Below are 23001 nucleotides of genomic sequence, written 5' to 3' on the forward strand. Positions count from 1 at the left end.
TACTTTAATACAACTACTATATGGTGCACCGTGCGAGTGCAGGGGAGGTACTATGGAGACTCCTGTTGTTCCCCGAGGGTATACTCATATGCAGGACTGCGGGGGCATAACTGCGTATCTTGTTCAGGAATATAGGGTTACCGGGGCCTCTCAAAACTGGCAATGCTACCATAAGCCTAAGCCACTCCCCCCTCGAGCCACTTGCCCCTGTTCCACCTTCCAGGAATCAATGCATAGCATGTGCTATTCCTCTTACCAGCAATGTATAGGGGCCAATAACAAGACTTATTTCACAGCCATACTACAGAATAATAAAAGCCCCACCATTAGTGATGATAATAAATACCTTCAGGCTGGATGCACTGGCACCCCCGGGACCCCGGTATGCTGGAATACCAGGGCCCCCACACATATGTCAGACGGTGGGGGGCCCCAGGACGCAGTGCGCCAGATAGAAACCCGAAGACAAATAGAAGAGGCCTATCGGCATCTGTACCCACAGCTCAGCTACCACCCCCTAATTCTCCCTAAGGTCGATCCCTCTGAATTGGACTCCCAGACCATGTATGTAGTCAATATATCCCCGTGAACTCCTCCCTCTGTAGTCCTAATACCACTGTCTTTGTCTGTGGAAGTAACCTAGCATACACCTATTTACCCCCGAATTGGACAGGGGTCTGCACCCTGGCCACCCTTCTCCCCAATGTAGACCTGATCTCGGGAGACACCCCATTGCCCATTCCCAGCTTTGACCTCTGGGCAGGGAGAACCAAACGAGCCATTACAGTCCTATCCCTCCTGGTAGGATTAGGAATTACAGGAGCTGTGGCCACAGGGAGTACGGGTCTTGGGGTCTCCCTTCACTCCTATAGTCAGCTGTTTAGGCAATTAATAGAAGATGTAGAAACTCTCTCTGGGACCATTCAGGACTTACAGGACCAATTAGATTCGCTGGCCGAGGTGGTCCTACAGAATAGGAGGGGCTTAGACTTGCTGACAGCTGAACAGGGTGGGATATGCCTCGCCCTAAAAGAAAAATGTTGTTTCTATGCAAATAAATCAGGCATTGTAAGAAACAAGATCCACCAGCTCCAGGAAGACCTAGCTCGCCGCCGGCAAGAATTAGCGGATAATCCCCTTTGGTCAGGATTTCATGGGATGCTCCCCTTCCTCCTCCCCATCCTGGGCCCTCTACTATGCCTCCTTCTCCTCCTCACTATAGGTCCCTGTATACTCAGTAAAGTCATGAATTTTGTTCGCGAAAGAATAAATACAGTCCAGCTAATGATATTAAGAACACAATATCAGCCCTGCGAGGCCTCAGAAATTGAAGAAACGGAGCCTTGAGGACCCAAGATTGGCTCCTCTGGTTCATGAGAAAGGGGGGAATGAGGGGGCTATGTTCTAGTTTGGTGAGAATAGGACTGAGTTGACGCCCTGCATTCAATTTGTGCTTTTCCTGGAATTTCTTTTCTGTTCTTTCCGGAGGGGAAGGGCCGAAAAAGGACCATTCCAGGGCGCGGCGCTGGGCTTGCCACATTTGGGAGCGCCGCCTGAAGTTGGGCGCACAGCCTCCCGACGCCCTGCCGTTGGGCTGGTGGAGGCCGCAGCACTGCTAGGGTTGTATCAGTCCTCCTGTTTGCACTATTTCTTTTTGCGACCATGGCCCCGCCTTAAGTATTTCTAATTAAGAAACAAAACCTCAGGAAACCGAAACTTAACCAGCCGCTCTCGCTTCTGTAATTACGCCTGCTGACCCCCCCCCCCGCAACCGTCCAACCAATCAGACGGCGACTAGTGTCTCTGTTTGAAAGTCAACCAATTGGCGACTAGTGTCTCTGTTTGAAAGTCAACCAATTGGCGACTAGTGTCTCTGTTTAAAAGTCAACCAATCGGCGACTAGTGTCTCTGTTTAAAAGTCAACCAATCGGCGACTATGTTTGTACCGGTCTATAAAAGAGCTGTACTAAACTCCGCCAGGACCTCTTAGCGTCACCGGCAACGAGTGCGCGGAGGTCCAGGTTCGAACCTGCAATAAATGACCCTTGCCGTTTGGCTTTGACTCTCGACTCTGGTGGTCTTGTGGAGGGGCCTCGCGACCTTGGGCATTTCACCAGCCTTGCAGGAAGACACGGAAGTGAGTCCGCCACGCAGCAGCCCAGCAGGGGCTTGGGAGTGGAGTCTGCCTGGTGCCACCCGTGTGGACTACACCACTTTCCAAGTCCAGGGAACTCTGAGAGCGAGCCTCTCACATCTTCAAGCCATACCCCTAGAACCGCATTCATGTTGAAGATGAAAGGTGCAACCAAGTTTAAACGTGGGTGGCAAGGGGTAAGTACAAGGTGACAGGATGAAGATGCAAGCTAGGGAGTAAACAGTAAGAACGCAAAACTCACGACACTGGGGGAGGTTGTAGGAGAACACGTATGAATGGGCAGTTTCCCTGATGGGGGGGCAGGACGTTTAAACCATCGTTGACAGGAGGGAAGAAAAACAAAGAATGCTTATTATTGTGCACACTTGTTTGTGAGATACAGTCCCGGAAGTTCATGGCTTCTGCTTCCTCTATCAAGAAGAGGTAGGGTCACTTCTGGGTAGAGACAATCAAGTAAAGCAGGATCACAGCTGGATCATACTTAACTAAAGATTTGGTGGGAGAGTGAGGAAGGAGGAAAAACTTGCAATAATATCAAGAGAAGGCCTAAAACCTCATGCTAACAAAGAAACCGAGGAAAGAAACAGATTCAGGCAAGATTTAGATTAGGCTCAAATGAGCATCGAACCCACTTCATTGTAGGAAAAGAAAGCTGACATCATTCGAAGAACCCTCATCCAAAATCCATAACAAAGCAAACTGAGGAAATAAAGAGGCTCCCATAGAATAAAAACAATGAAAACCCCTCAGGAATGAAAAACCCCTTCCAACCACGAGTACCCCCAGGGGTTCCTTCTCCCAGCACCCTGCATACAGTCTGGGAACTGATCCCTGTGCTCTCCCTTAGTAGGGAGCTGCGAGTACCACCGCAGGGAGTGGGGGTGGGGGTGACCTCGGAAGAGGGCAGAGCTCAGGTCTTCCAACAAAGATTTTACCATCCTCAGGATTGCTGGGCTCCAGAAACTAGGAGAACTAGCCTCACAGGGGAGCAAAGAGGGACAAGTCTCAGAGTAGGCAGGAAGCCCACAGGCAGAATTTGCACTTAGGAACATCAAAGCTCTCATAATCTGTGCTAATGGGACAAATACATAACATTTTTAAAACAACTTGGAGGGGGTGTTGAAATGATCTATACCTTTTTATTTTAAATCTCAAAAAAATACCTAAATGTACATTCACTGATCTCTTGATATAATGCCAAGGTTTTTGTTTGCAGCGTGGATTCTTTAAAGCTCGTGCACGATCTTCTTGTCGCCATCAACGTGAGTCCCTAGCCTGTGGCTGTCCTCCCTGTCACCCCAGTTCTTGTTGTCATTCTAGATTAGTTCAACACTCACATTAATAACCATTGCCTCACAGATCCTTGACTCTTTATCTCAAAAGATCTCCTATCTCGGCTTCTTCCAAGGTCTTGACTTTTTCTCATCAATATTCTATCACCTCTGAAATCTTGATTTCACACATCCCATCCTCTGGCCTTCTCATCTTTCAGGCTCACTTTTAGCTTCATTTCACTAAAGGTTTCAGTTCACGGTCGGTGCCACTTTCCCCAATCCACCACCTCCTTTCCATCATTTATTCCTTAAAGGGCTTACTTAGATCCCGTGTTCTGGTCCAATAATCATCACCTTGCGAGCATCTTTAACTCCCTGGCCTGCTTCTACTTCCATCAAAAGTTAAAAATCTAACTATTTGCTTTCTCTACACCTGCAGGTAAATGCTGCTGGAGGGGTGGGGGGAAATATATATATATCTCTCTCACCTTACAGGTCTTTGCCTAGTTTCACTTAAATTTATGACTGAAACCCCAAAAGGAAACATCACTGCCCAAAACCTACTATATTGGAGTTCCCAAATAATTTCTTCTTTCTCCTCAAATTCCTACATCAACTTGCTTTAAACTACATTAATGCTCCTCAATTTATTTTATTTCATCATCAGTAACTCTTATTCTTCCTTTTTGTACTCAGTGGTGCATTATGGAATAAAAATACATAACTAAGAATACAAATTCTTTAAAATCAAGAACACCATAAACATTAGCGATGCCCAACTGTGCTAAAATAACTGAACGAGCACGAACAAGCTCATCTGATCTCCCCCAACCATCAACACTGACTTGACAAACCTTCACATTATTCCATTTTAAAGAGAAACATGTTCATATTATTTAACAAATTTAAAAAGGAAAATCGATGCCATTACCATTTACATCTTTAACACTGTGAACTGCAGGATGGCAGCTCTTCTGTGAGTATACATTACCATATTTTATCACAGTGAATGTTGTATGACCAAATGTGTTTCCATTTGGATTTTTTGTAGCAAATGAAGCACAGCCCAATAAAACATCCAAATGTGATAAACAGAATCTCTCAGATGCCTTCTGTTTCATATGGCCTCAGCCCTACTGACATCAGTTACATCAGTTACATTCTATAGATGAGGGTGAATTATAAACTATTAATAATTCTATGCCAAAGGATCTACAAATAATGATGAGACAGACTCAACAACACAGCCTTCTCCAGAGCTATTTTTAATGTTTTTTATGGTCATTTAAGAAAATTGAGAGGAAAAGTCTTCTAACCCACCATAAATGCTGATCATTATACAATCAAATAGGAAAAGTGTTTTAGAAAATGACAGAAAAAAAGCTTATTTGGCAATGTGCTGTTATTTATATACTAGTACCTTTAAGCCCTAAAAAAGTTCAACATTTACAACTCAGGCTATATTTATTTTAGTTATGTGAAAGCTCACCCAAGAGCAGATGATCAAAGGAACAGAGAGCAGAATAAAATACATATTTAGTGGGCACTTATGAATTGGATGGAAATTAAGTTCGAATATGGCCCATTAAACTCTTCATTAAAGAAATTTTGCTGCAGAAGATTCACATATTATTACTGGCACCGCCACTATGCTGCTGCTGCTGCTGATTTGATGATGTGGGAGTACAGTTTGTTTTGAATCTATTAAATGTTAAAATCAGGATGCTCAAACTGTAAAGATAATGTCATTTACCAGGATACACTCTTAATTCTATTACAAGGATATAGGAAATGTGACCATAACCAAGCTATAAGTTCAGCCGAGCGCATAGCTTATCTTTATGAAGAACTACGAGTCTCTGTATTATTTAACTCATTAACAGAAAAGGTGACTATAAATGTACTTAACACAGTAGTTTTCAAAGTGAAAACTTACTGTATTTATTTCCGAAACAGAGGAATACTGTGCCTGAAAAATCCGATGAATCATTTTATGTAAAGACTTTCATCATCTACATCCTACCCCGCAGTACAGTTTCTGTCTTCTTGGCTGAACGTGATTTTTCTGGTGGGGCATGGGGGCACGGGGAGGGTAGTATTAAAGTACCACAAAATGTTTTATTCACAATTAAACCAGAGACTTAAAAATCCACTGATGTTAAATCAGAATGAGTACAACACTTTACCAGGTTACACCGCCCAAATTTAAACTCTACTCAAGAACCACTTTGCTTGAGAAATAATAAAATCGGTGGCTAGACAATCACTTCTAGTGCCTACACCATGTACATGAACCACATTACATATTAAAGCACTTTAATCAAACTTGGAGGTTAAGTAGCTTTTAGTAAATGTAAAGTGGATAGAAATGGAATTCAATGGCAAACAAAATTCTCAGAGATAGGTCATTTACTTAAATTTGACACAGTATCACCCCACTTTTTGAATTTTGGCAATAAAACTGGTTTTATTTCATGAGCTTTTACTCATTTAAATGGCACGCATTTATAACTCCCAAGATACTCGTATAAACACTACCTAAAATAATACATAAAAAACCAAACAATCAATAACCTGAAAGTGCTATTACCTATTATGCATTTACTAAATATAATTCTTTATACATCTATTATACATTTTTAATTTTTCCTTAGTTATTATTCCAACATATGAATATAGAAACCATGCTGGGGTCAATATATATCCAAATGTGGCAATGAGTTGGCCAGAACATATAGGACATGGCATTTCAAAATTTCTAATGCAATTCTCATGTCAAATTCAGTCATTTCTCCCCTTTTTATTTCTAAAGTTAATATACCATGGTTAGAGTAATCAGTTGAATATCAAATCCAAGTGAATCATAAAAGTTCAGTCACGTAATATTAAGGCTAATGTGATTAAATTTATTTTTCATGTTTCCTTTAATTTTGACCAGCTTTTGTAATGGCTGCATTTGTAATATTATAAAATAAACTGTTGGTCTCAAAAAATTTTATAAACGAATTAGTTTGACAACTAAGACTCATATAATAGTTATCTGGCAAAGTGGCACTTTATTCCTGGCCACATATGTATATCTTATCATCACTGTTCCTACTGTTGACACCAATAAAATGAAATTGTTATGTAGTAAGAAATATGGCAACTAAATACCCCTCCCCACCCTCCAAAAAAGAACAATGTCATCACTTTAATTTTATTAGGAGTCACAAAATTTTTTATTTAGGAAAAATATTTCCTTCAATGTTTATTAGATAATGAATCTTATTTAAATGAATAATTTACTTTTACTTTTCTGTGTAGACCAATTAAAAAGTATGCCTCTTTCCTTTCATAAGCAAATTCTATTTGTCTAATTCTGCATGGCAGATAAGAAATTAATACTTTATTTCCTTCTACCTTAAAAATTACGAATTTTCCTCATTATGAATTAGTTATTTCTGTATGGACTGTTGTCACGCTGCTGTTAAAAAAAAAAGTTAGTAAAGGATATGGACACATGGGAAACAAACCATAAACTATAATACTAGTTTATAAGGAAATATATTAAACATTGTTTAAATATTAAACAGCAAAATATTCGTATATTAAATAAATAAGACTTGAATTTGTCTTGTGGAACTATAGGCCAATACCACCAATAATGGGGATGGTCTAGTGCAAAAGGTGGCCACAAAAGAAAAAAAACACAAAAAACAAAAAAAGGAGGAGACGACACAACATTTAATACTGGCATTGTTTTGGTAACAAATTGAGCCAGTGATTTTCGATCCTTTCTCAACATAAAATACCTGAAGAACAACTTTTTGAAAAATACTGATGAACAGGTCTCATCCCATACAAATTAAATCAGAAACAGGATTCAGGCAACGGAATTTTTTAAAGGCCCCCAAATGATTCTAACGTACAGTCAGGGTTGAGAGCTGCTGACTGAAACCCACAAGCTTCTTACTGTTGCCTGACTCAGAAAAGGTGTCCTACGAATGAAGAAAAGGCGCTTTCTTTTACTGGTGAGACAAGACAAGGGTGTCTCCAGTTACTTATGGGTAAGTCAAACTTACTAATGCATACTTCCTTTCCATTAAAATATCTGCATAGGACTCTTCATTCCCTACAGGGAATTACAATTACAATTCTGTATTTTTAAACTCCAAGACCAAGTAGAGTCAAAGTACTTTTTTGTAATAAATCAGTTACACTGAGAATCCATCACTCATTCGTGCACATAAATATGTACTGAATGCCTACTGTGTGCAAGGCACTGTGACAGGTGCCGCTACAAGACCTGGAGCCATGAGAGGATGAAGAGTGACGGGCTGGAAGCTTTTTTCCTTAGAATTAACGGCTATAAAATGAATTACATGGACCTAATTAAGGGAATGAAGGTCAAAAAAAAAAAAAAAAGGAAAAGAAAAAGACAAAAAGTACATACTAAGGGTTTGATCTTCAAATACATGAAACAGCATATTTGTACTTTTCCTAATGTTATTTCCAGAGCCTCTGAATACACGTAAGGCAAATTCAAGATAGAAAAATAAACCCTGTTTAAAGTAGATGTTCCCAATTTTAACCACACTCTATAAATTTCATACATAAGTATAAATACTAAAAATCTTTATAGAAAGGTAGTTCATGTCCACTTGTAGTAGTCTTAACAAGTAATCTTACATTAAAATATTACAGATTCTAGTCCTTGACTATTTCATCACGGAGAAAGTTTATACAACACAATTTATTTTGAAAACAGATTTATATGCTGAGAAATTCTAATGTGAACAAATTTGAGTTTTCTTTTCAAGAAGAGAGGATGCAGAGAAGGGAAGAAAGGGGTGGGGGGCAGAGTCTGTTCAAACCTTATAAATATCCTAAAATCTAATAATTTAAAACGCTGACTGCTTTCTTCCTCAGGAACCTAGTGAATTCCATATGAATAAATACTTTTTCTGTTCATTATTGGCATGGACTTTTTTGGTTACTTAAAAAATAAATATTAAGTGCTTCTCATTTTTACGATAGCATTAAATTTCAAAATGAGGCTAGGTAATGTCAGCTTAACATAAGAAAGAGCTAAATGTATACATAAAATATGTTAACCTACGAGAGATTCCTGGGGTGGGAAATGACAATAAGATGAATGATCAGCAACAATTCTAGTGGCAAAAACTCTTTAGGGGAGTAAAGGTTCCAAAAGCTGCTTTTAAGTAATAAAAGGTGGATCAAGACTCAAGAAAAACGCTCATTCGTTTTACCTTGGATGCAACACTCTGTCTAACGTACAGAAGTAGTAAAATATTTTACTAAGTTAAAATATAGGTTTTATATTTTATACGATATTGAATACGCACATAAAAATACCAGTGTTTTTATCTTGTTTCTGTTCAGACACTTAATTAAGCAAATATGTTCTTTGGTGTCTGGGAGAGTTTATCAATATTTAAAGATAATGGAAGATAAGAACATGCCTAGAAACAGAAGACTCAAAATCCTATACCATACAAAGAATCAAAGGTGGACTTATGAGAAAAGACAGAGTTACACTGCAGTAGGACTAATACATTTCTTTCCCCCAAATCATACTCTGGCTCCCAAAATAAAAAGTACTATAGCCTATAAGGTTTTTAATCTGTGTTTTGAGATTTTTCAAGTGGAAAGATATCACAGATAGAAATATATCATTCTAAGTTTTAAAATTACCAAAGTCAGTGAGAAGAATGTACATTCATTAAATGTATTCATTTTAAGTAAAGAAGTCTTGAAAAGCCGAACAGTTCAACCAAAGGTGATGAATTGTTCTTGATTTTTCATTATTCCTTTTTAAATAGAGAAAGTACAGATATAGTACATATACAGGCTGACATTTTGATTCATTCAAAATAGTCACATCCCTTTGCTTGGTTTTGGAAGTTCCAGAGATTAAAATTAATACCATTCATAACACAGTATTCTCAATAAAAGGAATTATAGAGCAATGAAAAATCAGAAGATGGCTTAGAGAGCCTTATAACCTCTACATATACACACTTTCGTAACCTGTATTTATTTTCTAAAGAAACAAATTTTAAGTAATGCTACTTTAACCAATGGAGAAAAAAATTCTATCAAAATATACAATTTCCATTACAGACTAGAAGGCTAATATTAAAAAAATAGTTGTAAGCCAAAAAGTTTGCTTATATGACAGGCATCATCCCTTTGAAGCATAAATCATCAAATAAGGTTTTATAAAAGATCGATCTGTGACCTTCTTCATTGATAAATTCATAAAGCTTGAGTCCCAGTCTCTAGATCACGGTGTATCCATGCTTCTTAATCCAGATTTCCAGAAAAGCGGGAAAACAAGTAATTCAGAATCTCAAGTGGGATTTGTGCTTTACCATGTACCTGAAAAATAATATTATAATAGGTTATAATGATTATAAGAATTCTAGAAGTTTTAGAATATTACATGTAAAAATAAGTTGACATTTTTTAAAACTTAAAATCAACACTGGAATAGGATGTTTTGCTTTCTAAAAAATGGATACTGTAACCTTTGGGAATATAAGGATTTCTGAAGTAAGCCAGAAAAAACATTCCTCTTAATAATTTCTATAATCTAAGAGCTTCTGGCTAGAATAATAAATGATTCTCTTTAATATATTATCAATTATAACCACTGGGTTAACTCAATCACCTATGACTTTGAGGAAACCCATAATATTCGGTGAGAGACCAAGAAAGTTACAGATTTTACAGAGCACCTGAAATGAGAACCACAGATTCAGTGGTATTGTGATCACATGCTGTTGTTAAATTTCCAATTATAAAACTGATATTATTGCAAAGGTCTTTAAGAACTCAATTTATACTAGTAATTAAGATATATTCAAAAACTGAACTCCTTTCATGAGCAGCCAGCTACCCATAACTCAAGTCCAGAGTCAGAGACCTTTTGGTGCTGGCAAAATACGAAGGGATCACTTACTTAGTCCAAGTTCCCTGGACAGACAGAAAACAAGGTTCAGAAAAGTCACATGGTTCATTCAAGCCGAATCAGAAAATCAAGACTAAAATCTAGGTCTTCTGACTCAGATTTAGTGCTCTTTCTACCAAGCTATAAGCCCTTTCTCCCTCTGTTCAAGTCAGTATAACCAAGATATTGGTTAATTATCTATTTTAGATCAACAACAAATTAGGCAATGTCTTAAAGGGGCTTTGGGGGATACGGTTCACAACTTTAAGGAACTTAAAATCCAATAAGGAGGCAGGAAAATTACTAAAATAAGGCAGAAGTTAAGTGCATTTTAGGATCAGGATTACCTATCCAGGGTTTCCCAGAATCGTAAGAAAACTGGTCTATCCAGATGACGTTTGTGATAGCTGAGTTCTAATACTGTTACATCCCATTTCTGAACATTTGGATCCAGACGAACTTCATCATATTTGAGATGGAAGGCTTTAACTACAGGGGGGGGGGAGAAATAATACTCTTTATTCAAACTGCAACCAAAATTATAAAAATATTTTATAAAAGAATAAAAATACCCAAACACAGACATTAATTGAAAAAACTTAAAAAAAAAAAAAAGTCAACCTTTCTTCCACCAACCAAAACTGTATTATAACCAAAGTGATCTTTGAAATAAGAGGCTGAGCACTGTAGTATCTCCCAAAACATTCAATTCAACAAAAATTTACTGAGGCTTATACATGCCAGCCACTGGGGACTGAAATAAAAAATGAGGTAAAATAAAATGCATATGATCCGGTGAAGGATAAGAAGAAGAAAAAGACTACTCACATACAGTATGATAAACGTAGTAGAACATCATAGGAACACAAGAGAATAGTACCTTTCCCACATCGTGGGATTCAGAAAAGGCTTAGATAGGCAGGGTGGAGTAAGAATTACACAGAATTACACAGAAAAGTGATCCAGTTAACAAAAAGAACATGCTCAAAGAGAAAAAGGTTTAGTCTAGGAACTAAAGAAATTTAACAAAATTGCATCATGCAAAGTAAGGTAGGGAGAAAAAAAAATAACACAGGGAATGAATAAAAGCTAAGACCATAGAAGTTCAGAGCAATGCTGGCCTTGTAGGCCATATTCAGGAGTTTGGACTTTTACCTAAGAGATGTAGGGATTCACTGCAGAGTGTATAGCAGAGACTGATGATACAGCATAGTAATCTAGAGGAGAAAGAGATTTGCTCTACTGGGAAGAAGATACACATATGACAAGAAAGATTCAAGAGATAATTAGCAAGTGAGAACTAATGGAACTTGGTGAGAAATGAAAAAGGAAGAAGAAACAACTGGAAGGTCTCTGGAGAAGGTTATCTGGAAGTAGATATTTGCATGATATAAAAAGAGAGTCTAGCAAAGATCTAGAAGAGGAGGATTTCAGGCAGAAGGAACAGCTGATACAAAGGCCCTTAGAAGCAGGCTTGGAATGCCCTACAAACAAGAACAACTTTTGTAGGCAACGTCCTATATGCAGATCCTATTCAGCTATGATAAGAAATCTGAATTTTATTCCAAATGTGATAGTAAACCACTAGATAGTTTGGAGCAAGGAGGTGAAATTATCTGATTTTCGTTTTCAAACGCTATCTCTGGTTGCTGGGGAGATTAAAGACTCTAGGACTAAACTTCCCAACAAGTGTCTGCTGCCAAACGTTAAAAGGTGACCATAAACACTGACTTTGAATCTTCTTCCTTGATCGCCCCGCTGGACCATCCTCACCAGTTTATTATTGTATTTGCAATCAGTTTATCATCAGTGGAGCGTTAGTTTTACTTGTGTACATGGAAGATGTTTACCTTTTCTTTCCATTTTTTACTTTTTTTCTAACACATAAGATATGATCATTACTATCACCATTATCATCTACTATTAGGAGTTTCTAAAGAGAAAATGATTGACTGTTAATTTTTTAAGTAGCTGATTTACAGATTGCTTGTTCCATACTGCTTGCAGACTTACTGGCTTTTGATGTTAACTAATCAAGGTCTAATTCCTTGATGGAAATACAAAATAAACCATTTGTGCCCCCAAAAAACACATAAATATTACTTCTAAATTATTTGCTTTCATAAATAAAGGTCTCCTCATTGAGCACATTTATTTTGAATTTAATTCAAATTAATCAATTTAAACCAATTCATTTAAAGGGACTATCCGTTATGGATTCAGAAAACTCACTTTCAAAAAAATTATTATTTATATGTGTAAAAAATATTTTTTAAGTTTCTTTAAACTTTTAAATTAAATGAAGTCAATATTTGAATACTCTCTATTGTGATTTACTACATGTTTCTCTTTTCTAATGTTCTCAGTATGATTTGCTTTAAAAATCATTCTTAAAAATACATGAGTTGTAAGTTTTAAAATGACTTATCTAAAGCCTTATATAGGGCTTCCCTGGTGGTACAGTGGTTAAGAATCCACCTGCCAATGCAGGGGACATGGGTTCAAGCCCTGGTGCGAAAGATCCCACGTGCTGCGGAGCAACTAAGCCTGTGTGCCACAACTACTGAGCCTGCGCTCTAGAGCCCATGACTCACAACTACTGAGCCCACGTGCCACAACTACTGAATTGAAGCCTGTGCACCTAGAGCCTGTGCTCCGCAACAAGAGAAGCCACCTCAATGAGAAGCCCACGCACCGCAATGAAGACCCAATGCAGCCAAAATTAATTAATTAATTAATTTAAAATAAATAATAAAGCCTTATATAAAGGCCTATAATCCCCTTTACTAATTTCAGTAGATTTAGTTTACACAGTATTTATTTTTCCAATAGAATACACAACTTTTTAAATTAAAACAATATCAGAGTCCAAAAAGGTTAAGTCACAAATGAGGAAACATATGGTTTCTCTCATCATACAAAGTATGTTATTAGCATGAAGCAATGGTGGCAAGCAAACTTACACCAAGACACCATAAAACATCTTTTTTTTTTAATTTTAAGGTTTTATTTAAGCTAGTTTATCTAAAATGTATTTTACCATGTAATCAATATAAAATTATTGATGAGATATTTTATTTTTGTCCTGTATAAGTCTCTGAGATCTGGTGTATATTTTACACTGACAGAACATTTCAATTTGGACCAGCCAAATGTGGCTGGTGGCTTCTGTTTTGGGCAGTGCAGGTGTAACCAACCCCAGCAAGAACTCAGCTGCCAGTCTAGGGAATTCCCTGGAGGAATTCCAGTAAGTCCAGTGTTTCTTACTCATAAAAGACATAATTTTTAAGCCTCAGCAAAAATAGAGGAAACAAAGTTCTTCTTATAAGAAGCCAGTTATCTGGGAAAACAATGAACACTAAAGCAAAATACTTCACACAATTCAGAATTGTTCATTTTTTGCAAACTACATGAATGTTGTCAACGCTTTTTTGCAGGAACAAAGAAAGAAAAGAAATAGAAAGGTGCTCTTAAGTAGTATTTCGGTAGATAAATGATGGCATGTCAAATGACAAAGGGACAAAATACAGAAGATTAAATGAAAAAGTTTTCACAATGATTAACTCAAAAATTTGAAGAAATCATCATTTAAAAATCTTGATCAACAAATGTATGTAACCATTTCAAGCATAAGAAATAATATTTTGGGGAATTCCCTGGTGGTGCAGTGGTTAAGAATCCGCCTGCCAGTGCAGGGGACACGGGTTCAAGCTCTGGTCCGGAAAGATCCCGCATGCCGCGGAGCAGCTAAGCCCGTGCGCCACAACTACTGAGCCTGCGCTCTACAGCCCGCATGCCGCAACTACTGAGCCCACATGCCTAGAGCCGGTGCTCCACAACAAAAGAAGCCACCACAATGAGAAGCCTGCACACCGCAATGAAGAGCAGCCCCCGCTCGTCACAACAAGAGAAAGCCCACGTGCAGCAATGAAGACTCCATGCAACCAAAAATAAATAAGTAAATAAATTTTTAAAAAATAATAATATTTTTTAAAAGCTATATCTGGTTACAAGCTCAAATCTCTCATAATTTTGAAAAGATTTTATTTGGAAATTTTATACAATCCAATATTTAAAATCTTTTCTAAACCTTTGTATTTTCTTACTGTGCAATATGAAGAAAATATAATTTTTTTTTACCAAGTACCCTCAGTTTACTCCTATGCTATATAGAGATTATCATTTTCTATGTGGGTTATGGGGAAAAGGTGAGGAGCTAGAAGAGTCAAGAGTTAAATGCAAGGAGACCAGCTAAAAGCTAAGAGATAACATATTTCTAAATTTCTGGCTTAGGCAAATTACTAAAAAAAAATTGACTCAGGCAAAGAACAGCTTGGGGATGACAGAGGGTATAAGACAATAGATTCCACTTGGAACAGGTTGAGTCCTGATACACCGATGGGACTTCACAAGGAGTCACCTGGTCATCAGCGAGATAGGCAGACCCAGAATATCAAGCCAGAGACATAACTTTTATAAACAGAGGATACAGATGGTAGCTGAAAGCTATCAGATCTCCTTGAGAGAGTATGTGTAATTATAGGAGAAGAGAAGCGGGAACACGAATATGTCACTGAAAGCCAGAGGAAGAGCAGCTAGTGTCTGAGAAAATGTAACAAGCCCTCAGAAAAGAACATTTAGAAAGGAGGAAATGGATCGAGAGTAAAATTCTGATAAGGAGATCAAAAGTATCCAATATTTGGGTCACTGGTGAGTCTGGCGGGAACAGTTTAGTGGGCAAGCAAGAGAGCACAACTACAGTAGCCTGAGAATCAAACAGAAAGTGAGTAGAGACAATTCTTTCAAAGGCTTGGCTGTAAAAGGAAAGGAGAGCCAGCTAGAAGAAAAGGTGAGGTAAGAGGAAAGGGTTTTGTTTCCTTTTATGATGCAAGGGGCAAGAGTACTTTCATTGTAAATGCTGATAAGTAAAGAAGGAAGGCTGAAGAGAAAGAAAACTTCTTGGAAGAAAATTATTATTGTTAACTTTTTAAAAAATCTCTAAGTTCTTATCTAAATTTCTGAAGACTAACAATCTGAACAAAACAACAATGAATTTAGAGAGCATTTGTATCTTGAAGACATTCTAATCATTTTTTATTACAGTATTATTCAACAAGGCAAGCAAGTAGGTAAAACACAACAAAATTAGTGTTCACTGACATTTTGCTTTCATTAAAACTCCCATTCTCTCTACATCTTTGACTTCTATTTATCAAACCTGTGCATTACTCAGGTTTCTGAAATAACATAAAAAGCTACCATCATATTAGAATTCATTTTTAAAACTGAATGAAGGCAGGAGAATAAGTGATTAAAAGTTTTCAAGCTTGGGCAGTTTCCAGCCTGGAAGAATGGTGGTACCACTAACAAAAACTAAAATTGATTAAAAAAAAAAAAAAAAAAAGCTGGGTTTCACAGTAGCATAATCTACATTCATAATAAATAAAGTTGTTATTTCTAACAAACATACCTGTTTCATGAGGATGCTTTTTAAAAAGTAATTTTACTAATGTTACTAACTTAAATGGGTACTCAAATTAAATGATAATTAGACTATCCCTACCAATAAAAAGACAAGCTTAGGGCTTCCCTGGTGGGGCAGTGGTTGAGAGTCCGGCTGCCAATGCAGGGGACACAGGTTCGTGCCCTGGTCCGGGAAGATCCCACATGCCGCAGAGCGGCTGGGCCCTGTGAGCCATGGCTGCTGAGCCTGCGCGTCCGGAGCCTGTGCTCCGCAACGGGAGAGGCTGCAACAGTGAGAGGCCCGCGTACCGCAAAACAAAAAAAAAAAGAAAAAAAAAAAGACAAGCTTAAATTCATCTACTTTTGGTATATCAATACATACCAAAATATGGTCAATAAAAGACATAAGACACATGAAATCTATCCATTTAACAGGTATCTACTGAATGCTTCCCAACGCCATGCTCTCTTCTGTGCTGATGATACAACAGTGAACGAGGCAGATAAGGCTGCTCCCATCCTGGAACTGGCATTCTAGCCAGGGAAGACTACAATACAGATATGAAAATAAGATAATGTCAAGCAACAGTGAGTGTTACCACTGCAGTAACTGGGAGGAAGTAACGGCTACTTCCAGGGTGGTCAGAGAAGGGCTCCCTAAAGGACAGAGTACTTACTTGGCTGAGACCTAAATGAACAGAAAAAGGCCAGTTGTGCAGCAACCACTCCAGATAGTGGGAGTAGCAGGTGAAAGTCAACCCATTTAAAAACTGGCTAACAAAGTGAATAAAAGTGTAGGGACACGCAACAATATTAATGATTTATTAATGTTATGGGATAGGCAATATCACTGTTAGATATAAGTACACAGAAAATATTAATGTTCCAAAAAGGCTTTAAAATATTTCACAGGGGCTTCCCTGGTGACGCAGTGGTTGAGAGTCCGCCTGCCGATGCAGGGGACACGGGTTCGTGCCCCGGTCCGGGAAGATCCCACATGCCGCGGAGTGGCTGGGCCCGTGAGCCATGGCCGCTGAGCCTGCACGTCCGGAGCCTGTGCTCCGCAACGGGAAAGGCCACAACAGTGAAAGGCCCGCGTACCGCAAAAAAAAAAAAAAAAAAAAATTTCACAGGTGCTTAAAAATTAAAATATGTGGTACTTAACAGGAATCTTTTGGTATACACATCACATGTGCATAGCCGGGAGGGAGGAAGGGAGGTAGGGAGGTAGGGAGGGAGGGAGGGAGGGAGGGAGGGAGGGAGGGAGGGAGGAAGGAAGGAAGGAAGGAAGGAAGGAAGGAAGGAAGGAAGGAAGGAAGGAAGGAAGGAAGGAAAGCAAAAGCATTTCTGTATTAGATAAGCAGTAAAAATAAAGAGACTCTTACTTTTAGCAAATATGTCGACTGGTGATCCATCAGGCAAAAGCCACGGCCAACCTTTGAATTGCCATGCAGGACCTTGCACAAAAACTGCTACAACCCGGTCCCTATAAATAGAAAAGAGGGAAGGGAAGAGTGGAGGCTGAGTATCTCAAATATTCTTGGTTACTATAATCCTTATGGAAAGAGTCTCATCATTATTCCTGCAATAGTCTCCTGTCAATACTTCTGTGAGGCAAACACAGTACTGCATTACCATAACTTTTCATTATAATGTTACCATTAGGGTACATAATGATTGCTACATTTCCCATGTGTTGTTTTTTACACCTAAGTCATTTAAACATAATTACATGCACAGTCCTATACGTGACCCTTTTAGCCTTTTATCTCTGCCCCTTCTATTAATTAAAGGGCCCATTTTGCTTATGCAACAGGGAACAGTAGTATATCTGTTAATTGAAAAAGTTAGTTTTAAAAGAAAATCATTTAAAATTCAAATGCATCTTAAATATTTCACTTTAAAAATGTTATAAATTATAATAATTTGCTAACCATTTTATAAAGCTCAAAGGCCTTATTTTGAGTTCTGATTATCTGGAAAATAATCTGAGTACAGAAATTACCTAAACTTTTAAACGTTTTCAATTGTTTTATAGCTGTTTCACTCACCCTAAATTCTCTAAGTTTTTTCTAAAGCAACTTGTTTTTCCCAGCCATTCAACTTCATTTTCCTAAAAAGCACAAATCTCTTTCTAGGCCCTCATATTTCATTAGCTTCCAGAAAATTTAATTAAACTGAGAAATTATAATAAGTACAAAAGCCGTACACAGTATGAGCCTACAACTAAAGAGGTGGGAACAAAATCATAACATCAACAATAATAACTAACACTCATTAGATTTACTACGAGCATTTACTATGTGCCAGTGCTGGTCTAAGCAGTTTACTTATGTTAACACATTTAACCTTCAAAACAACCCTGTGAGGTAAACTATTATTACCCCTATTTTACAGAAATGCACAAGCATACTAGAGAACAGTCCACTAGCCAGAAGAGAGAAGGAGGGAGGGGAGGAGTGTGGAGAAGAGAGCAGAGTGGGAGAGAGGGAGGGAAATCAATGATTGATCTTGTGCACTGGTTATGCTATTGTCCTGTATGGGGGCTAAGAAATCACATGAATAGCCAACTCAGTGTTACAATGGAAAGAGTTCTGACCTTACAACTCCCTGAAAGGGTCCTGGGAATGCTCAGAGGTCCACAGACCACACTTTGGTAATCACTGCATTAGATGGAGACTCTGTACATCCAACAGAATATTAAGCCAAAGTTACCTTCTATTCAAGTTAAAGACTTACAGCGGTGATCAAAGTTACTATGAAAAACCACAGCTTAAAATTCTTAACCTGCTCAAAATCTCTAAGGCTAAAATTCAACCTTAAATTAAAAAGTTCCTCCTTCATGGGATATATGCTCCATATTGCCTAAACCATCTTTGGTAATGGAGCACACTATTAAATGGCCTCTTAATTTTATGATGTAACTTGCACCATACAATAGTTGAAGGTCCAAGGTACCTGCCAAAGTAAAGAGGATTTGCTAGACAGAGGTCCCCTAGATCCTAGCGTGTCTCATAGGGTTAGCAGGTGAGCTGGATAATAAAAATACTATTCCCAGTGAACTCCTGAGAGGACAATTAACAGAGAACAGAAGAAAGGTAAGGAAAATGTTATCCCTAGGTTATGACACCAATGGCTAGGACCTCATATATAACTCAAAGTATTTCTGTTAGGTACTAAAGGAGAATTCTAATACAAGAACCCTTGATTCTTTAGTAAATTTTTAACATACTAATATTCTCGATGGCTTGACTTCCTAACATCTGAAGACTAATAAGTACTTCAAAGGTAAATTTCAGCTAATGCATCAATGTGTTACACTCTCTATATCAGAGAGATGCACACTTAGACTTTGTATTTTTACTCTGGCTTAGATTAATTAAACAATTTAAGGTAATTCATGTATCTGAATTTATACGCACTTTATATTACAAAGATTGGGTTGGCCAAAAAGTTCATTTGGGTTTTCCGTAACATCTTACAGGAAAACATGAACGAACTTTTTGGCCAAACCAATAGCTTAATATTTTATTAAAGGACATTTTAATGCAATAAAAGAGCTGAACCGGGGTGATGTTATTATTTTTGTTAAATTATTTCCTTACAATAAAAGTAACAATGCTTTCACTTATCACTTCTTACTAAAAAATTTGAATTCTCCAAATCAAAAATCTAAAACATAGGCCCTCTAAAACAACATTAGTCTATTTGAAAATTTTGTTCTAAAAGCTGATCCAGAATAAATGGACAAGTGGAAAGAATTTTTACTCTCCAAGTTTTCCAGAAGTTTGTGTTTCTTATAAGTAAAATAAAGTTTAGACATCCAAAATATATTACTTAGGTATTACTAGAATGTTAACATTACTGATGACCAAATTAGACATTAACACAGGTTTCAAGGATAGGTTCTATCTAGAACTCATGATAAAATTTGATACTTGTTCATTACACAAAAAATTAATGACTTTAATGACTATGTGAAAAATACAGATTAATTTACCAGTCTTGAGGCATTAGTTTAAGGGGCTGGTCTACTACTCTGTAAGGAACTGTGACACTAATTGCAGTGCCCCCTGGTTGCATCTGGTCTTTTCTTCTCTGTATTAGAGTTTCATTTTCTCGTTGGCAGCCTTGTTTCTTCTTTTCATCTGATGGGACAAACCTTTCAAAAAACAGAAATGATTCCACAGGAATCGTTAAAAAGAAAAGAAATCGTATTTTGAAATGATTTTTTAAACAATGATAGTTTTAAACCAAAAACATTATTTTTTGATATAAACCCACTCCGCATGTACAGATCATAATGCTTGAAGAGTATGGGTCTTTACTTCCCATGCCAAGTAGAACTCAAGCTCACTTAGGCCAGAAGTCAGTATGTGTGTGTGTCAGTCTCACACACAGACACCCAATTTATATTCCTTCATCTAGCATTTAGTATTCCTCAAGATTAAACAACCATACTAATCCTTGATTTCTCAAATGCTAGTAAGAGGCAAATTTTACTATAACTCAAAGGTCACTTGAAATGGAGTTGACGTGGCTAGCTAGATGACTCAGTCTACCCAGGAGCATCAGCAAACACCCCTTTCCACATGGTAGCCACCACTCCCATCAGGATACAGAACATGTGCAACAGACCAGAAAAGTTTCCTCTTGTACCTTTCAGTAAATCCCCATCCTCCTCCCCCAACAGGAAACCATACAATTCTGCTTTCCATCACCACAGATGAGTTTTGCCTGTCCTACGAATTCATATATGCGGAATCGTACAGAATTGTACTCTTCTTTGCCCAGCTTCTTTCATTCAATTTAATGTTTCTGATATTCATCCATGCTGAGGGGTATATTGGTAGTGAACTAGCAATGAATTCTTTTTTACTGCTGAATAAGATTCTATTGTATGAATATGCCACAATTTGTTTATACATTCTCCTGTGGTACATTTGGGTGGTTCCTAAATTGCGGTTATTACAAATAAAACTACTATAAATACTCTGGTATAAGTCTTTTTGTGGATGTATGTTTTCACTTCTCTTATATAAATACCTATGAGTGGAACTGTTGGATCACTGGGTATGTTTAACTTTAAAAGAAACTGTCAGAAAGTTTTCCAAAGTGGGATAAAGTATAAAGAACATTCTAAAGGCATCTCTGAGCTAGCTAGCAAGAAGTAAAGAACTCTTGGGCCAAAGACTGAGTAAAGTAGGGAACTCAAAGAGGTTAGAATAACACTGCAGACTTCTTTCCATCCACGGAAGGCACTGGCAAACTAATTAAACTTAAGCTTTGTCTTTTATTGACACTATATTTCACTAGACTCCTGGAAGAGGAAACAAGGCCCATATTCTGCTCAAGGTAGAGAATCTAACAGAAGTTCCTTCTTACATAAAGCTAGGACTCTGGGGGTTAAGTTCAGTATAATATAAATAATGTAAACTAGAAATAAACCCACTGCCCACCCGTTTTCCTGCCCCCCATGTCCACCCCAGCCCTAACCAACACCCTGACAAGTGCAAGAATAATCAAATCTCGGAATTGCAAATTGGACCTCACTTGGAGTTAAAGCAAGAGTTAACAACCCTGACCACAGTGACTGGTTCAGAAATAAATGTGTTATACAAGCCAGGCAGATAAGACTTAATCCTGGCATTTTTGGTAACCTGGAGTTTCTGATGGTCATCTTTGCCCCTGAAGCAGGAGAACCTGCTTAAGAGACAGAGAGACTAACTCCTGATCACTTCATTTAGCACTGAGTCCAGCTGTGTCAGAAGCTAGGACTAGTTATATTGAGCTAATAAATTATTTTTTGATAAGGCTACTTTGAGTTGGTTTTTAATACTTACAACAAAAAGTGCTCTAATGAATACAACCAGCAATGATACACAACTGATTGGATGGATATTTGTGATCTGGAGAAATATTTTGATATCCACTGACTCATCCAATATTTGCAATTTATTTATTCCACTTTGCATTCTATGAGGGTGAAGGAGTATGGGTGATATGATTAAAGTCATTACTGTTTAAACAAGAACAGTTCTAGTAAAATAATTTTCTTAGTATAAAATGCAAATGAGTTGATATACTGAGGTTAAGTTCCAGATTTTAAGTTTACGTTATTTTGAAAAACAGAACAATTTTATGGATATGTCACAGATTAAAAATATAGTTTTCAGGAATTCCCTGGTGGTCCAGTGGTGGTTAAGACTTCACCTTCCAATGCAGGGGTTGCAGGTTTGATCCCTGGTTGGACAGCTAAGATCCCACATGCCTCAGGGCCAAAAAACCAAAACATAAAACAGAAGCAATACTGTAACAAATTCAATAAAGACTTTAAAAATGGTCCACATCAAAAAAAAAAACTTAAAAAAAAATATATAGTTCCTTTCTCCTAAATAAAAGAAGCTGAAATCGGGGTGGGGGTGGGGGGGAATTAACAATAATTTCTGAATGTTAAACCTCAAACTGAGAATTTAACTTAAAGCAATGTTAGATTGGCTATGCTCCCAGGTGCTTAGCAGACACAAACACAAATCTTCATTCTGGAACTCAAAGAATTTCCACAAGAAAAAAATTCCAAGGAAAATGAACAGAAATTACTAAATGAAAACCATTAAATGAATATTAAAAAAAACCAAAACTAAACACACAAGGAAATGAGGTATAATGAATGAAACAATAATCAAAAGAAAATGATTAGTAAGGACTTCCAGTGATGCAGCTATCAAAGACCAAACCTGTAAAACAAGCCTACAAATACGTACAGGGAAAAAGAAATTATTTTTAAAAAAGAGAGAGAGACCAAAGATTTGAAAAAGAACTAAACAGGACCACTAAAATAGAAAAAATAAGATATCTGAATTTTAAAATGGAATGACTAGACTAGGGGATGGTCAAAGAAACAAACTACAAGTTATACCTACAGAAATGATCAAGAATGCAGGTGACAGAGCAACAGATGGAAAGTAGAACTGTTTAAGAGACATGGATGATGAAATGAGAAAGTCTTAAAGTATGTCTCATTTAAATCCCAGAAAGAAAGAAAAAAGGGGAGATGAAGGGAGAACACACAGGTAATATCTAAAGAGATAAGAGCCAAGACTTCCCAAACTGATGAAAAACACAAATCCATAGATTCAATTCTGAATCCCAAG

General features: G+C 37.5%; 2 protein-coding genes across 2 annotated transcripts in view; one reads left to right on the plus strand and one right to left on the minus strand.

The window, feature by feature from the left end:
• The first annotated feature begins 52 nt into the window (after positions 1–52).
• LOC132594078 (syncytin-2-like) lies at positions 53–1347 on the plus strand. Its single transcript, XM_060289896.1, has 2 exons — positions 53–564; positions 606–1347. The coding sequence occupies exons 1-2, from the start codon at positions 53–55 to the stop codon at positions 1345–1347; spliced, it is 1254 nt and encodes a 417-aa protein (XP_060145879.1).
• A 3160-nt stretch (positions 1348–4507) lies between these two features.
• Positions 4508–23001, minus strand: part of CDC73 (cell division cycle 73) — a 92390-nt gene continuing 73896 nt past the window's right edge. The window contains exons 14-17 of the mRNA XM_030884116.3: positions 19848–20009; positions 17233–17333; positions 10732–10873; positions 4508–9813 (exon numbers count right to left, since the gene is read on the minus strand). Coding sequence (XP_030739976.1) covers positions 9777–9813; positions 10732–10873; positions 17233–17333; positions 19848–20009 — 442 coding nt within the window. The 3' untranslated portion in view covers positions 4508–9776. The remainder of the gene's footprint in view (positions 9814–10731; positions 10874–17232; positions 17334–19847; positions 20010–23001) is intronic.

The sequence above is a fragment of the Globicephala melas genome, chromosome 1 (genome assembly GCF_963455315.2).
Source record: "Globicephala melas chromosome 1, mGloMel1.2, whole genome shotgun sequence".
In the NCBI taxonomy this organism is placed as follows: Eukaryota; Metazoa; Chordata; class Mammalia; order Artiodactyla; family Delphinidae; genus Globicephala; species Globicephala melas.

What these genes read in the sequence shown, in the direction of transcription:
- LOC132594078 (XM_060289896.1), top strand. Translation starts at nt 53, where the DNA reads ATGGAGACTCCTGTTGTTCCCCGAGGGTATACTCATATGCAGGACTGC. An exon ending in GAATTGGACTCCCAGACCAT is followed by an intron (nt 565 to 605) that starts GTATGTAGTCAA and finishes CTCCCTCTGTAG; the next exon opens with TCCTAATACCACTGTCTTTG.